Source organism: Carcharhinus amblyrhynchos, chromosome 2, assembly GCF_965287045.1.
Source record: "Carcharhinus amblyrhynchos chromosome 2, sCarAmb.v2.hapA, whole genome shotgun sequence".
Classification (NCBI taxonomy): Eukaryota; Metazoa; Chordata; class Chondrichthyes; order Carcharhiniformes; family Carcharhinidae; genus Carcharhinus; species Carcharhinus amblyrhynchos.
In genome coordinates, this window is record NC_137325.1 from 137914334 (window position 1) to 137932209 (window position 17876).

At 42.4% G+C, this 17876-nt stretch overlaps 1 protein-coding gene across 1 annotated transcript in view; it reads left to right on the plus strand.

Moving 5' to 3' along the window:
- obscnb (obscurin, cytoskeletal calmodulin and titin-interacting RhoGEF b) overlaps positions 1–17876 on the plus strand; it is a 696366-nt gene that overhangs the window by 546801 nt on the left and 131689 nt on the right. Inside the window, exons 97-99 of the mRNA XM_080214757.1 lie at positions 1502–1604; positions 3893–4022; positions 10028–10130. Coding sequence (XP_080070883.1) covers positions 1502–1604; positions 3893–4022; positions 10028–10130 — 336 coding nt within the window. The remainder of the gene's footprint in view (positions 1–1501; positions 1605–3892; positions 4023–10027; positions 10131–17876) is intronic.

The following is a 17876-nucleotide window of genomic DNA, read 5'->3' on the forward strand; positions in this document are numbered from 1 at the left end:
GGAGTTTAATCTAGATAAATGCGAGGTGATGCATCTTGGAGGATCAAATTTAGGTATGAATTATATTGTAAATGGCAGAACCCTTAGGAACATTAAAATACGGAGGGATCAGGGCATGCGGGTCCACAGTACCCTAAAAGCAGCAACACAGGTGACCAAGGTGATTAAGACGGCAAATGGGATGCCTTATCAGCTGGGGCATTGAGTACAGGAGTTGGGAAATAATGTTGCAGCTATATAAAGTCTTGGTATAGCTACATTTGGAGTTCTGGTCACCATACAATCAGAAGGATGTGGAAGCTTTGGAGAGATTGCGTAGAAGGTTCATCACGATGTTGCCTGGTCTCGAGGGTGTTAGCTTTGAGGACAGCTTATACAAATTAGGATTGTTTTCACTGGGAAGATGGAGACCGATGGGCAATCTGATAGAGGTCTACAAAATTATGAGAGGCATAGACAGGGTGGGTATTCAGAGACTTTTTCTCAGGGTGAAGTGTCAGTTGCAAGTGGGCACACATTCAAAGTGAGAGGGGGACATTTAACGGAGATGTACAGGGTAAGTTTTTACACAGAGAGTGGTGGGTGCTTGGAACGCGCTACCAGAAGATGTAGTGGAAGCAGGCACATTAGCAGCATAAGAAGCATCTGGATAGGCACATGAATAGGGAGAAAACAGAAGGATACAGACCGAATAAGGGCAGAAGATTTTTTTTTAGTTAGGGCAACATGATTGGCATGGGCTTGGAGAACGAAGGGCTTATTCCTGTGCTATCTTTTTCTTTGTTCTTTGACATAGGGAGAACATGTGAACTCTGCACAGATGGATACACAAGCCAGGAATCGAACCCTGTTCCCTGGCACTGTGAAACAGCAGTGCTAACCCCGTGCCACCTTGCCACTCTTCAGATCCCTTTCTGAAATTGGCCCTCCTAGAATGCAACTGATGCCACAGCAGCTGTGTTTAGGAAAGCCAGGTCCATATAAAGTCCAACCAGTAATCCTTAAAGGGATCACTGGAAGTCACCACCAAAAATATTGGTATTGCTTGAATGTGGAGTTGGGAGAAAAGGAGGTGCTAATTATAACTCCATAGCACTCCTAATAACCACTGCATGTCCCCATCCAAAAACTTCCTCCTTCCCTCCCAGAACCTAACTGAAGGCTTCCAATACTGATGAACTGCCCATTCTTATGTAACTAAGTTTTAAGACCAAATATCAGGTATTCCTCAGACATGCCCTTCTAGTACAGAACTCGTTCCCCTGCGTAAATCAGTTTCTTGACCATAATTTCTCATAAAACTACTAATGAATCAAAGGGGCTTCAGGGATTTTGGTTGTTAGCATTGATAAACATAAATGTCAGTAACATTCTGTTAAACTTTGAAATAATGAACTCCAGTGCCCAATTAGGACCACTTGCTTGCTAAATTTGATAATGTTCCAAACTTGATTTTTTTTTATGAATAATTGTCAATTAAAATTTTCACTTTAACTTTCAGTCCCTCCAAGGTTTGTAAGCCGCCTTCGAAACATCCCATTTATAGAGAATGAAGATACACAGTTTACATGCACTATTGAAGCTGCACCAGTCCCACAGATAAAGTAAGTTCCATTAATTTAACAACATCTAGTTCTTAGATTGGTTGTTAAAAAAATCTTCTGATACTTGAAAATTGTGGTGTAATGAATATTTTATGGGTAAATAACAATGCCACAAATCGAGCACAACAACCTTTGCACTCAATTCACATGTTCCTCAATTGAGGCTCTGTGTTAGCAAAGTACAAAAAACAAAGAAGAACAAAGAAAATTACAGCACAGGAACAAACCCTTCAGCCCTCCAAGTCTGCACCGACCATGCTGCCCGACTTAACTAAAACCCCCTACCTTTCTGGGGACCATATCCCTCTATTCCCATCCTATTCATGTACTTGTCAAGACGCCCCTTAAAAGTCACTACCGTATCCGCTTCCACTACATCCCCCAGCCGCGAGTTCCAGGCACCTACTACTCAGTGTAAAAAAATCTGCTTCCTACATTTCCTTTAAACCTTGCCCCTCACACCTTAAACTTATGCCCCCTAGTAACTGACTCTTCCACCCTGGGAAAAAGCTTTTGATTATCCATTCTGTCCATGCCTGTCATCATCTTGTAGCTTTCTATCAGGTCTCCCTTCAACCTCCGTCGTTCCAGTGAGAACAAACCAAGTTTCTCTAACCTGTTCTCATAGCTAATGCCCTCCGTATCAGGCAACATCCTGGTAAATCTTTTCTGTACCCTTTTCAAAGCCTCCACATCCTTTTGGTAGTATAGCAACCAGAATTGAACGCTAAATTCCAAGTGCAGCCCAACTAAGGTTCTATAATGCTGCAACATGACTTGCCAATTTTTAAACTCAATACCCCAGCTGATGGAGGCAAGCATGCCGAATGCCTTCTTGACTACCTTTTCCATCTGCATTGCCACTTTCACCTGTACACCCAAATCCTTTTGCCTATCAATACTCTTAAGGGTTCTGCCATTTACTGGATATTTCCTATTATATTAGACCTTCAAAATGCATTATCTCACATTTGTCCCAATTAAACTCCATCTGCCATCTCTCCACCCAAGTCTCCAACTGATCTATATCCTGTTGTATCCTCTGATGGTCCTCATTGCTGTCTGCAGATCACTAACCTTTGTGTCATCCGCAAACTTACTAATCAATCCAGTTACATTTTCCTCCAAATCATTTATATGTATATTAAAAGCAGCAACGGTCCCAGCACTGATCCCTGAGGAATGCCACTTGTCACAAGTAACCCCAGAAGACTTAAGTTGCGCACTGCAAAAGCTCAGACTAATATCAGGAAATACCTCCCTAAGTCCCTTTACCTTATCATCTTCCTCTGCTTTAACCAGGTTTTGGTCACCCCTTGCTTGGGTCAGCATTTGTTTCCATTATGCTTCTGTGATGTACTCTTGCCTAAATTAAGGGTGCTACATAAATTGTTGTAATTCTGAACACAAAATTAATGGATATTAATGAAAGATCCAGCAAATTGTTTATTTTTCCCACTGAAATAGAATAATTTGAGATATAAGTCAAATAATAATTCTCCAAATTGTAATTAAATTGCATCCTAAAAACACTACGAAGTATTAATTATTCTACGCACTGTATAATGTGTGCATTGAAAACAAATAAAGACTAAGCTTTATTTCTTTTGATAAAAATGGATGCCATGGCTTAGATTTCTGGTGAAACCACTTTAAATTGATCAGGTCCTGTCTGGACATGGGGCCAATTAAATAGGAAGTGAAACTGTGTCCTTGTAATGCGTTGGAGCCATCCAGCCTCAAGAAGACAGGATAATCTCAGGAAACAGACAACCGTTGCCAGAAGAGCAGCCAAAGGTCTGAATAGGACCAAAGATCAAAGTTTGAATTGTTTTTCTCCCTGACAGATTGAGAAGACCCAATCTAGAATAGTGACTAACCCTCATGGACCAATTGCTATTTGATCCTTAGGTGGTAGGGTCCATATTAAACCCAGAATTTAATCTACACTTCCTTCAGAAGGAAATGTTAGACCTATCAGTCTCAAATCTGACAGGTTAGGCCTTGAAAGCACACAGGTTGCCCCAAAAATGTAAGTGGACGTGACAGTAGAAGAAAGTTGCTATATATTTTCTGGAATTTTCTAAATGGAGCAGAAACCATACGCATCTAGGTTCCTCCTTTTCTGATTTGCCTACTGGATTAATGGCTGTATTGAACTAGTTTCTGGTCTTAGGCTCTTCTCTGTTGAACTGGATTTTGAAATATTCCATTGAAAGCTGATGTTTTTTGAAGTGTTATCAAATATCAGTTACATTGATTTACAATTAATTCTGTTTTCCTTGAAGATGGAGTATTGATGGTTCACCCTTAACAAATAAAACAAAGTACCAGACTTTCTATGATCCACAGTTTGGAGTTGCAGTGTTGATCATCAAAAACACAGAGAAGAATGATCTTGGAGTCTATGAATGTGAAGTGAGTATGATGAAAAATGCTTTTGCTCAAATAATTTTTATCTGTCTGAATGAACAGGACATCCCTTCTTTTCAATTTATAAGCATAACCAGTTTTCTTCTGAGGTTGGGCGGCTTGAAGGTGGATGCCGTGGAGAGGCTGTCTACGGAGTCTCTGTGGGTGGAAGTTAGGAACAGCAAAGGGTCGATAACTTTGCTGGGTGTTTTCTATAAGCTGCCCAATAGTGACAGGGAAGTTGAGGTGCAGATAGGGAAACAGATCCTAGAGAGATGTAGTAATAACAGAGTTGTCGTGATGGGAAACTTTAATTTAGAACATAGAACATTACAGCGCGGAACAGGCCCTTCGGCCCACAATGTTGCGCCGACCAGTCTTATTTTTAAAAAAAAACATTGACCCACTAATCTAAACCAATCCCTTTTCGTCCATAAACCTATCCACCAATCTCTTAAATGCCCCCAAACTAGGCGCATTTACAACTGCAGCAGGCAGGGCATTCCAGTCCCTCACCACCCTCTGGGTAAAGAACCTGCCCCTGACATCCGTCCTATAACTACCCCCCCTTAATTTAAAGCCATGCCCCCTCGTGCTAGCTTTCTCCATCCGAGGAAACAGGCTATCACCATCCACCCTATCTAAACCTCTAATCATCTTATATGTTTCTATAAGATCCCCTCTTAGCCGCCTTCTTTCCAGTGAAAACAACCCCAAATCCCTCAGTCTTTCCCAAACATCGACTGGAATATCCCTAGGGTAAGGGGTTTGGATGGGGAGGAGTTTGTTGGGTGTGTTCAGGAGGGTTTCCTGACACAGCACGTGGATAAGCCTATGAGAGGAGAGGCTGTACTTGACCTGGTGCTGGCTAATGAACCAGGACAGGTGTTGGATCTCTCGGTAGGAGAGCATCTCGGGGATGGAGATCATAATTCTATATCCTTCACGATAGCTTTGGAAAGAGATAGGATCAGGCAGGCTAGGAAGGTGTTTGTCTGGAGTAAGGGGAAATGTGAAGACATCAGGCAGATAATTGGACGGGTAAACTGGAAGGAGGTGTTCTTGGGGAAAAGTACTGAAGGAAGGTGGCGGATTTTCAAGGAATGTTTGACTGGAGCTCTGCATGACAACGTTCCGATGAGACAAGGAGGTTTTGCTAGGTCGCCTGAACCGTGGTGCACGAAGGTTGTGGTGAACCTAGTCAGGAAGAAAAGAAAGGCGTATAAAAGGTTCAGAGAGCTAAAAGATGTTAAGGATCTAGAGGAGTATAAGGCTTGTAGAAAGGAGCTTAAAAAGGAAATTAGGAGAGCCAGAAGGGGACATGAGAAGGCCTTGGCGGGTAAGATTAAGGAGCATCCCAAGGCATTCTACAAATATGTGAAGAGTAAAAGGATGAGAAGAGAAGGGATAGGACCTATAAAAGGTGAAGGGGGAAAAGTCTGTGTGGAACCGGAAGAAATGGCAGAGGTGCTTAATGAGTACTTTGCCTCGGTATTCACGGTGGAAAGTGATCTGGGAGTTTGTACTACAGGTTTGCGGCAGATTGAAAAGATTGAGTTTGCGGATGTTAAGAAAGAGGATGTGTCGGAACTTTTAAATTCTATCAAGATAGATAAGTCGCCGGGACCGGATGGGATGTACCCCAGGTTACTGTGGGAGGTGAGGGAAGTGATTGCAGAGCCCCTGGCGATTATCTTTGCATTGTCAATGGAGACAGGAGAGGTTCCGGAGGATTGAAGGATTGCGGATGTGGTTCCTATTTTCAAGAAAGGGAACAGGGATAACCCTGGAAATTACCGACCGGTGAGTCTGACCTCAGTAGTTGGTAAGTTGATGGAGAAGATTCTGAGGGACAAGATTTATGACATTTAGAGAATGATCAGAAATAGTCAGCACGGCTTTGTCAAGGGCAGGTTGTGCCTTACAAGCCTAGTTGAGTTCTTTGAAAATGTGACTGAACACATTGACGAAGGAAGAGCGGTGGACGTGGTTTACCTGGACTTCAGCAAGGCATTTGATAAGGTCCCCCATGCAAGACTTCTTGAGAAGGTGAGAGGGCATGATATTCAAGGGGCTTTGGCCTTGTGGATCCAGAACTGGCTTGCCTGCAGAAGGCAGAGAGTGGTTGTGGATAGGTCTTTTTCTGCATGGAGGTCGGTTACCTATGGAGTGCCCCAGGGATCTGTTCTAGGACCCTTGCTGTTTGTCATTTTCATAAATGACCTGGATGAGGAAGTGGAGGGATGGGTTAGTAAGTTCACCGATGATACGAAGGTTGGTGGTGTTGTGGATAGTCTGGAGGGATGTCAGAAGTTGCTGTGTGACGTAGATAGGATGCAAGACTGGGCGGAGAAGTGGCAGATGGACTTCAACACAGATAAATGTGTAGTGGTCCATTTTGGCAGGACCAAAGGGATGCAGGAGGACAGTATCAAGAGTAGGAGTCTTAGCTGTGTTGAAGAGCAGAAGGATCTTGGGGTCCGCGTCCATAGGAGTCTTAAATTGGCCTCACAGGTGGAGGATGTGGTCAAGAAGGCATGTGTTGTACTGGCCTTCAATAATCAAGGGATTGAGTTTAGGAGTCAGGAGGTAATGCTGCAACTTTATGAGACCCTTGTCAGACCCCACTTGGAGTACTGACCGCAGTTCTGGTTGCCTCACTACAGGAAGGATGTGGAAGCTATTGAGAGGGTGCAGAGGAGATTTACAAGGATGTTGCCTGGATTGGGAGGCATGCCTTCCGAAGATAGGTTGAGGGAGCTAGGTCTCTTCTCCCTGGAGAGACAAAGGTTGAGAGGCAACCTGATAGAGGTTTATAAAATGTTGAGAGGAATAGATAGGGTGGATTCTTGGAGGCTATTTCCCAGGGCTGAAATGGTCACTACGAGATTACACAGGTTTAAGGTGTTGGGAAGCAAGTACAGAGGAGATGTTAGGGGTAAGTTTTTCACTCAGAGGGTGGTGAGTGAGTGGAATCGGCTGCCATCGGTGGTGGTAGAGGTGAACTCGCTGGGGTCTTTTAAAAGACTTCTGGATGAGTATATGGGATCTAATGGGATTGGGAGTTACAGATAGTTCTATGTCTTGGTAGGTATAGATGTGATCGGCGCAACTTGTGGGCCGAAGGTCCTGTTTGTGCTGTCATGTTCTATGTTCTATGACTTCACGTCAACTTTGAGCATTGAGTTAAATGTTGCAGCAGTTCTACACATTTTACACATATAGAATGCTTCCCCAACCTGGGTTATCGTTCCATTTCAGTGAATCGAGTGGCAAATTAGTGGCTGTCACCAGAATTCCTGATCTCACAGATATAGAACTTTCTGATGCTATTTTAGAGGCAAGTTCACCACATCATACCTAAAGGTGCTTCTGCATCCTGCTCTTCCTCTTTCTGTAAGAGAACATGGACAACCATGGACTTTGTTTGGGTTGTCCACAATTATGATTGGCAAACTTGTGCAGAATGGTTGACCAGGAAACTCTACAGCACTTACCCCCTGCAATAAAGCATATTAGAAGGATTTACAGGCTGATAACCATCCTGTTTGGCTGCGGTATGAACACACCTTCCTTGGCCTTTAAGTCCTGGACTGGAACTAGAATCCAAAGCTATAATTCTAGAGGCGGCACGGTGGTACAGGGGTTAGCAATGCTGCCTCACAGCACCCTGGACCTGGGTTCAACTCTAGCTTTGGGTGATTGTCTGTGTGGAGTCTGCACATTCTCCCCGTGTCTGCGTAAGTTTTCCGGGTGCTGTGGTTTCCTCCCACTGTCCAAAAATTTGTAGGTTAGGTGGATTGGCCATGCTATATTGACTCTTGGTGTCAGGGGGATTAGTAGGGTAAATACGTGGGGTTACAGAGGCAGGGCCTGGGTAGGATTGTTGTCAGTGCAAACTCGATAGGCTGAATGGCCTCCTTCTGCACTGTAGGGATTCTATGATTTAAAGCAAAATACTGCAAATTCTGGAAATCTGAAATAAAAATAGAAAATGCTGGATAAACTTAGCAAGTCTGGCAGCATCTCTGGAAATAAACTTATCAGCCATGATCGAATAGCAGAGCAGGCTCAAAAGAACAAAGAAAACTATTGCACAGGTACAGGCCCTTCGGCCCTTGATCATGATGCTCTCACAGAACTGAAAAAAACCTTATGCCCTTAGTCCATATCATTCTGTTTCCTCCCTATTCATGTACCCATCCAAATGCCTCTTAAATGTTGTGAATGTGCCTGCTTCCACCAGCATCTCTGGCAGCACATTCTGGCACCCACCACTCTCTGCGTGAAAAAAACCTTCCCCACATATCTCCCTTAAACTTTCCCTCTGTCACCTTGAACCTGTGCCCCCTTGTAATTGGCACTTCCATCCTGGAAAAAAGCCTCTGACTATCCACCCTGTCAATGCCTCTCATAATTTTGTAAAATCTTTATTAAGTCTCCCCTCAGTCTCCGTCTTTCCAATGAAAACAATTCTGGTTCATTCAACATCCCCTTATAGCCAACATCCTTAAGACCAGGTGATAGCCTAGTGGTATTATCACTAGACTATTCATCCATAAACTCAGCTAACATTCTGGGGACCCAGGTTTGAATTCTGTCACAGCATGTGGTGGAATTTGAATTCAGTAAAAAATATCTGGAATTAGAAATCTACGGATGACCAGGAAACCATTATCGATTGACGCCAAAACCCTTTCGGGAAGGAAAACTGCCGTTCTTACGTACATGTGACTTCAGAGCCACAGCAATGCGGTAGATTCTTAACTGCCCTCTGAAATGGCCTAGCAAGCCACTCAGTTTTACTTGGGATGGGCAATAAATGCTGTGATGTGGAGGTGCCAGCGTTGGACTGAGATAAGCACAGTAAGAAGTCTCATAATACCAGGTTAAAGACCAACAGGTTTATTTGGTAGCACAAGCTTTTGGAATGTCAAACTCACCTGAAGAAGGAAAGACACTCCGAAAGCTTGTGCTACCAAATAAACCTCTTGGACTGGCTTGTTTGAAATGAACTCAGCTTCCTGGGGAATCCTATTTGAACAGCCAGTTGTTTCTCTTCTAAATGAGAAACAATCCCAAAAGAGATATTGGTGCCAAGCGTCGTAACTTTGCTGGATTTTGCTTATCGTTTTAAAACCTATGGGATGTTGTTTGGGGAGGTTTAGCTCCGAGTTTAGGAAAATATAAGGGTTTGGAACAAGGTCAATTTGACAATTTCGTGTGTGTAGCCATTATTGCCATTCAGTGCATGTTTTTAGTTGCCTGTTCAGCACAGTATACCCTTTAGTGAGTAAGAAAATTATGGATCCGTTTCTAAAATGTAGAAAATTGTTCCAGTATACTGGAACAGCTCTGCCCAGCTCACCAGAAAGGATGAACCCTGACATTGATGTAATGCTTTTTTCTTTGATTTTTTTTATCTGAAGTATACTTGTCTCTATGATATTCCTTAAGTGAGCTCACCCTTTTACAACTTAAGCATGAAATTCACCCTCACCTTGTTTGAACTTTTATCATCTGTGCTTTAACTCTTAAAATTCGATGCCCTATTGTTATCTACTTCTCTTAGGTAAATATCAATTTACAGCAGAGTTTTTAGGCCAATCCACACATCAAATACCCCAGTCAATCTGTCTTCTTAACAATTTCCATTTAAAAATAATTTGCTGAATTTTTGTCATACATTCACCAGAACATATTCCCAATTATCAGATTCCTTAATTTCATTTTATCACAACTCCTTGACAACTGCCACCTTCCCCAATTCCTGGCCTATGATTTTCCCCATACTTCAAAGCTCCAGCCTCACAAAAGTAAATATGCTTTAATAGTGCTGCTTTTTAATATATATAATTGTCCAATAATTCAATAGAATACACAACTCCTTTAACTCCTTTAACACAGAAAAGGAGAAAGGAATCAAGTTATTTTAACATAAAACTGAGAGACCATACTGTTGCTCTAGTTTATGTTTATCTATCTGCATTGTTGTGTTTTTATTATCCTAGGTTACAAACAAATTGGGTACAGCCAGAGATGTTGCAGAACTGTACCTTCACGCTCCTGCTCTGATGCCAGAAAGGAAAGGAGACCAGGTTGTCATGATTGAAGGTAAGTTCAGTCATTATTTTTGCTACTCGAAGCATATTTTTGGGAGCTGAAGGTTTAGAAAAATCCTTGATGCAGAAGCTGTTGTATTGTCAGGAAGTGAGATCAAGTTAATTGTGATCAGAATTTGTATACTTGCCTGAAAATAACCAAAATGATGAAATCAATTATTTAAATTTACAAATAATATTTTTTTCATGATATAGTTACAGAAAATCTGCATTTTCTGCCCCCTTTCCTTCTACAAACCTCACAGCAAGGAGCTGACAGATTGCTAGCAAAGAGCACAAGTGAGGTTTACTTACAAAATGGGACCCAACGTGGATGGGAGACAAGTAACAGAGAAATGATTTCGGACTTTGAAAGAATAGTTGAATTAGGCTCAAGGCCGAATGGGAATTAAGGTGTGGGAGGGCTATACTAGTTGGTGAGAGGTGAAGTTCGGGAAAGGTGAGGGTGGTGGACAAAGGGCTTTTGGGGTGAGCAAAGGAAATGGCATTCAGGGATGAGGCCATGTGGCTGGAGAAGGTAAATTGGGGGTTGAATGAAGGGTGGATATTGAGGGGTGCGTGATAGAAATGCATTTCATATGGAGGACACAGATTACATAGGCAAATGACAAACATGACATGGATGGTAGTAGTGCTAATGGGAGAGGAGCATGCAAACATAGTGCAAAGTGGACAGAATACAATGGTATTGAGGTCAAGGGCTTTGATTGAACACATTAGAGTATAAGAAGTAGGAACAGTAGTAGGACTTTTTTACCCAGAAGATGATGACAGTCTGGAATGCATTGCCTGGGAGGGTGATAGAGGCAAGTTGCCTCACATCCTTTAAAAAGTACCTGGATGAGCACTTGGCACATCATAACATTCAAGGCGATGGGCCAAGAGCTGGTAAACAGGATTTGGTGAGAGGTCAGGCGTTTATCACATGTTGGTACAGACTCGGTGGGCTGAAGAGCTGATTCTATACAATGACAGAACCACAATTTATGTCCAGGTTGGAATGGTGTAGGACCTGAAAGTAATGTTTTTTCTGCTGCCTAGAGCTTGCAATTTTGGGAATTGCCATTGTAAAAACAGGGAGATGATTGTGTAGTGATAATAACACTGGACCAGTAATCTGGAGGCCCAAACTATTGTTCTAGGAACATGGGTTCAAATGCCACCAAGGCAACCAGAGATATTTATAAACATCTCCACACATAATTATATTTTGACAGGAAATTGCAAGAGCAGAGCAAGGCTTAAAATAGTGTGCAAAGAGCGAGAGTTGACTTGGTGAACAATGTGAAGACAGCAAGGCTTCACTAGGTGAACAATAGGGGGGAAACCAGTAGAGCAGAGCAGGGCTTAAAATTCCCCGTCAGAAGTTGGTCTGTAAGCTCAAAGTCTGTGTTTGAAAAGAAAAATAGAGGTATGCTTCACAAGAAGGCAGGTAGCTAATTGGCTGGTAAATATTTTGAATGTTAAGAGTCATTAATGTATCACAAGACAATTAACTAACAGATGACATGGCTGTTCCAACTTTTAGCAAGCACATCCTATGCTATGTGGGAACTCCATGATGTTTCTCTATGTCTTAGATAACCATTTGTGCAGAAAGTGTCATCAATTGCAGCACTTGAAATCTGGTTTCAGAACTTCGAAACAACAGCTGATGTCACTGAATAAAGCCGTGACATTGAGAGCTTTGTGGATAGCACGTTTATAAATCTGTCCAGCAGTTTACGAGTATGCAGGGAGAAAGGAAATTGGTAACCACCTGACTCTCAAGCGGAAGCAGGCAGATAGTGCTGGAGTCTCCTTGGTATATCCCACTCTCCAATCAGTATTCCGTTCTGTCTGATGGTTCATCTCAGGAATGCAGCCAAAGCCAAGTCCCTGGCACCACAGGTGGCTCAGCTGTACAAGGAGGAAAAGCAACACTGGGAAAGGTAACTAACACTAGAATAGAGAATGGTAAGTTATTAGATAAGATCAGAGTAGGGAGGCATGTTTTAAATCCTAAAACAGGGTTACTACTAATGTATGTGAATGCGAAGAGTGTGGTTAGAACATAAGAACATAAGAAATAGGAGCAGGAGTAGGCCGTCTAGCCCTTCGAGCCTGCCCCGCCATTCAATAAGATCATAGCTGATCTGAAGTGGATCAGTTCCACTTTCCCGCCTGCTCCCCATAACCCTTAATTCCCTTATCTATCAGAAATCTATCTACCCGTGACTTAAACATATTCAACGAGGTAGCCTCCACCACTTCAATGGGCAGAGAATTCCAGGGATTCACCACCCTCTGAGAGAAGTTCCTCCTCAGCTCTGTTCTAAACTGCCACCCTCTTATTTTGAGGCTGTGCCCTCTAGTTCTGATTTCCTTTCTAAGTGGAAAGAATCTCTCTACCTCTATCCTATCTAGCCCCTTCAGTATTTTGTAAGTCTCTATAAGATCCCCCCTCAGCCTTCTAAACTCTAACAAGTACAGGCCCAGTCTATTTAATCTCTCTTCATAAGCTAACCCCCTCATCTCCAGTATCAGCCTAGTGAACCTCCTCTGTACTCCCTCCAAGGCCAATGTATCCTTACTCAAATAAGGGGACCAAAACTGCACACAGTACTCAAGTTACGGCCTCACCAGTGGCTTGTACAGTTGCAGCAAGACCTCCCTGCTTTTATATTCTATCCCCCTCGCTATAAAGGCCAACATTCCATGCGCCTTCTTGATCACCTGCTGCACCTGCAGACTGAGTTTTTGCAATTCGTGCACAAGGACCCCCAGGTCCCTCTGCACCGTAGCATGCTGCAACTTTTCACCATTTAAATAATGAGGAGAGATTAAATAGACTGGGCCTCTACTCGTTGGAGTTTAGAAGGCTGAGGGGGATCTTATAGAGGCTTACAAAATAAATAACCATTTAAAACCTCACATTTGCTAACATTATACTCCATTTGCCAGGTCATTGCCCACTCACTCAGCCTATCCAGATCTCTCTGCAGACTTTCCGCGTCCTCCATGCAATTCGTTTTTCCACTCATCTTTGTGTCATCAGCAAATTTTGTTACCCTACACTCAGCCCCCTCCTCCAGATCGTCTATGTATATGGTAAACATTTGAGGGCCGAGCACCGATCCCTGCGGCACTCCACTAGTCACCAACTGCCAACCAGAAAAGCACCCATTTATTCCAACTCTCTGCTTCCTGTTAGATAGCCAATCCTCAATCCACACTAACACTTTACCCCCAGCTCCGTGTACCTTAACCTTCTGCAGCAACCTTTTGTGTGGCTTCTTATCGAACGCCTTCTGGACATCTAAAAACACCACATTCCCCTGTTCCCCTCTGTCTACCGCACTGGTTAATAGGACTGATGAGTTACAGGTGCAGATTGACGTGTTGGAATATGATTTTGTGGCTGTAACAGGGATTTGGCTTAAAGAAGAATAGGTCTGACTATTAAATATTCCTGATTCCATGGTTTTCACAGAAGATAGGAAAGGAAAAGTGGGAGAAGGAATGGTAGTTTGACTAAGGCGAACACTGCAGTGTTGGAGGGAGAGGATGTTCCAATGGGATCAACCTCAGATTCTTTTTGGCTGGAGCTGAAGAACAAAAAAAGTGCAATTAATTGCTCAGTGAAGGCTACAGGCCAACGACTAGCGGTAAGCATGTAGAGCAATAAATTCACAAATAAATCACAGAGCAAGATTTATAGAGCATTTATAATGGAGGACTTTAATTATCCAAATATGCATTGGGAAAGTAATAGTATAAAGGGCATAGAGGGCAAGAGTTCTTCACATGCATTTAGGGCAGTTTTCTTGAACAGCATTTTCCAGTTTAATGACAGAGGAGGCACTGCTGACCCTAGTTCTTGGGAATGAGATGGGCCAGCCATTAGTGGAAGAACATTTAGGGAACAGTGATCATTGTATCAAAAGGTTAAGGTTGGCTATGGAAAAGGACAACGAACAATCCAGATTAAGAATAATTGACTGGTGGAAAGTTAACTTCAGTGGAACAAGAACAGATGCAGCAGGTGATCAAGAAGGCAAATGGAATGTTGGCCTTTATAGCGAGGGGGATAGAATATGCATACACACGGTGGGTCGTGCGTGGGCTGCTCTTGGAGGTTCCAGGAGTGGCCTAGTACTTTGTGTCGTTGTGTGTGCTTAATCCTGGACCAGCAGACGGGCGCCACAACAGCTCAGTGACTATCACTGCTAGCTGTGCAGATACATGGATTTGGGCCTGTGTCTGTGGGAGTTTGCGCATTCTCCCTGTGGTTGCGTGGGTTTCCTCCGGGCGCTCCGGTTTCCTCCCACACCCCAAAGATGTGCTCTTAGGCTGATTGGTCTACCAAATTGGCACTATTCTCCCCTGAATCTGGCTACATTAGGGGTTCCACTCACATACACACAGGGCAGGGTAGGTGTAGGAAGATGCGGCGGCATGGGCTCGTTGGGCCAAAGGGCCTGTTTCCCGTGCTGGGTTGTTCTTTGTTCTATAAAAGTAGGGAGGTCTTGCTGCAACTGTACAGGGTACTGATGAGACTGCAGCTGGAGTACTGTGTGCAGTTTTGGTCGCCGCACTTGCGCAAGGATATATTGGCCTTGGAGGGAGTGCAGAGGAGGTTCACTAGGCTGATACCGGAGATGAGGGGGTTGGCCTATGAAGAGAGGCTAAATAGACTGGGTCTGTACTCGTTGGAGTTTAGAAGGATGAGGGGGGATCTTATAGAGACGTATAAGATAATGAAGGGGATGGATAGGGTAGAGGTAGAGAGATTCTTCCCCCTTAGAAAGGATAGCAGGACTAGGGGACACAGCCTCAAGATAATTGGGGGGGGAGTTTAGTTCGGAGTTGAGGAGGAACTTCTTCACTCAAAGGGTGGTGAATCTCTGGAATTCTCTGCCCGTTGAAGTGATGGAGGCTACCTTGCTGAATATATTTAAGTCGCGGGTAGATAGGTTTTTGATAGACAAGGGAATTAAGGGTTATGGGGAGAAAGCGGGAAAGTGGAACTGATCCACTTCAGATCAGCCATGATCTTATTGAATGGCGGGGCAGGCTCGAAGGGCTAGATGGCCTACTCCTGCTCCTATTTCTTATGTTCTTACGTTCTTAGATCTGGGCCAAATAAATTAGAATCAAAGGTTTGTAGGAAAAACCAAATAAACAAGGAATAAAGAAGAGACAGTTCGGACACAGTCGAGGTATATTCCCCTTGGTAAGTACACAGGGTTATGGGATAAGGCAGAGGGTAAGATACTCTACTGGAGAGTTGGTGCAGACTCGATGGGCTGAACAGCCTCTTTCTCCACTGTAGTGATTCTATGATTCTGATAGCTGGGGTATTAAATTAATACTTTGCATCTGCCTTTACCAAGGAAGAAGATGTTACAAAGTCCTCAGTGAAATAAAAAGCAATTAATACACTCAGATTTAAAGTGACTATGGAGGACAATAAGAAGTCTCACAACACCAGGTTAAAGTCCAACCAATTTATTTGATAGTAAACTCACAAGCTTTCAGGGTTTGCCCCTTCGTCAGGTGTTGTGAGACTTCTTATTGTGTTTCTAAAATTATCACAGAGGACAGAAGGATTGCACATGTTACATCTTTGTTAAGAAAATATGTGTACAAATAAGCTTGGGCCCAAATCCAGGTGGTAGAGAAAATTCTAAAGCTTGCTAAGAGTGTGATGGAGACAGGTTGAAAAGCATTCAAAATGGAATTAGACTTGTCTGAAAAGGAAAAATGTGCAGGGTTGCAGGGAAATGCACAAGATGAATTGCTCATTTGTAGAGCCAGCATGAGATGGGATAGGCTGAGCAGTCTCTTGTGCTGTGACAATTTTGTGAAGTCTTGGCAAGTTGCTGCATTATATCATCCTGCATCCACAGTATGTCAGTGATGGAAGAAGTGGATGTTTAAGCTGGTAGATTTGCCACAAGCAGATTGTTTTAGCTTGGATAGTGTTGAATTTCTTGAGAGATTTACAGCTGTGCCCATCAAGGTAAGTGACGAGTACTCCATCATGCTGCTCACTTGCCACTTTTGGGTGGTGAGTCACCCTCATCACAAAGTATCTAGTTTCTGAATAGTTTTACTGTCCATAGCATTTATTTGACTATCTCAGTTTTGAGTTCTTATCAGTGGTGACCTCTTGGATGTTGATAGTAAGTTGTTGAAGGAAATGAATGACATTGCATTGCGTATCATGGGGAGGTGGTTAGACTCTGTCTTGCTGGAGATGGTCTTGGCCTGGCATTTGTTACAATGGTGCAAATGTTCTATTCTTCTCATCAGTCAAAGCGTGTATCTTGTCTAGAACCTGCTATATGTCGGCATGGACTGCTTCACTGTAAGCAAAATGCAAATACATTGTGTACAATGCCTTCATATAATAGAAAAGGTCTCAAGGTGCTTCACTGATGCATAATCAGTCAAAAATTGACACAATGCCAAAGAACAATTATGAATAATGACTAAATGCTTAGTCAGAGGTAGGCTTAAGGAGGAGTGTCATAAAGAAGGAGAGAAGTGGAGGTAAAGAGACTTGGGGAGAAAACTGAAGCCAAGGCCTAGACAGCAGAACTTAGTCCCTAAATGCCAACCAGAATTTTTAAATTTCTGTTTGAAAAAATACAGAAACAATGTCCTAAAAATATGCATTAAAAACATCAATGACAGTATTAACTAGAGCAAACTGAAATCCAACAGGAAACAGTCAGATGTTGGTTAAATATTCTTTCTTGCAGCAACCAAAACATGAAAGGAGTCTGTCTCAATTTAACCCCTGCAGACTGAGGAAAACCAGCCATAGACTTTCCCCCATACTCACATTCTGCCTGGAAACATTTACTGACCCCCTCAGAATCCTTCAGCCATCTGGAGAAAAGACTCTGCCTCAACTCGCGTTTCCTGTCTTATCCTTTCCGTTCCCATTCTCTTATCTCTTAACTCACATTAGATTAGGTGCATTGACCCAAACAGGCACCAGAATGTGGCAACGAGGGGAATTTCACAGAAACTTCATTGCAGTGTTAATGTAAGCCTTACTTGTGACTAATAAATAAACTTTTTTAAAAAATGTTTTACATGCATTCTTTTTAAATGTAATCACCAGTTACAGAAATAGGTGGCTATTGATTTCCAATTATCGAAGCGTTATTCATTCACCTGCTTTAAAGAAAAATAAGAAAAGCATGATAAACAAAAAAATTGAGAATTCGGAGACCTGAACTTGCACATTTTAATTATTTTAATAAATTTGATAACTAATCCATGTCAATGTTTTCCTTATCGTGCAACCACCTTGGCAATAGTTTGTTTCTTCTATATTCTATTCAAATCCATTTTGTTTTCTAGTCTATAAAGTAAAATTTACTGCTAAATCCCATTTGCCCAAACTTTAACAAACTCCAGTACCCATATTCATCTGTGATTTGAAATCATGGATGAGCCTCCTTTCTTTTTATGATTTCAGTAGAGACCAGTAATGTTTTTGAAGAAAAAAAGAAATCCAAAATCCCAGTTATTTATTAAGAGTGAAACCATAAGATTCTATCATTTAAAACAGAATAATCTTTACTCTACAAAAGTCAAAGAAGGCAAACATTAAATATTTAATGACCTATCACTCTAAAGATCCAAAGTCAACATTAGTTTAAAATGAATTAGCTGGTTATTTGCAGTTGAAATGCAAACTATAAACTACAAATCAAACAGCAGATAGAATTAAGACTAT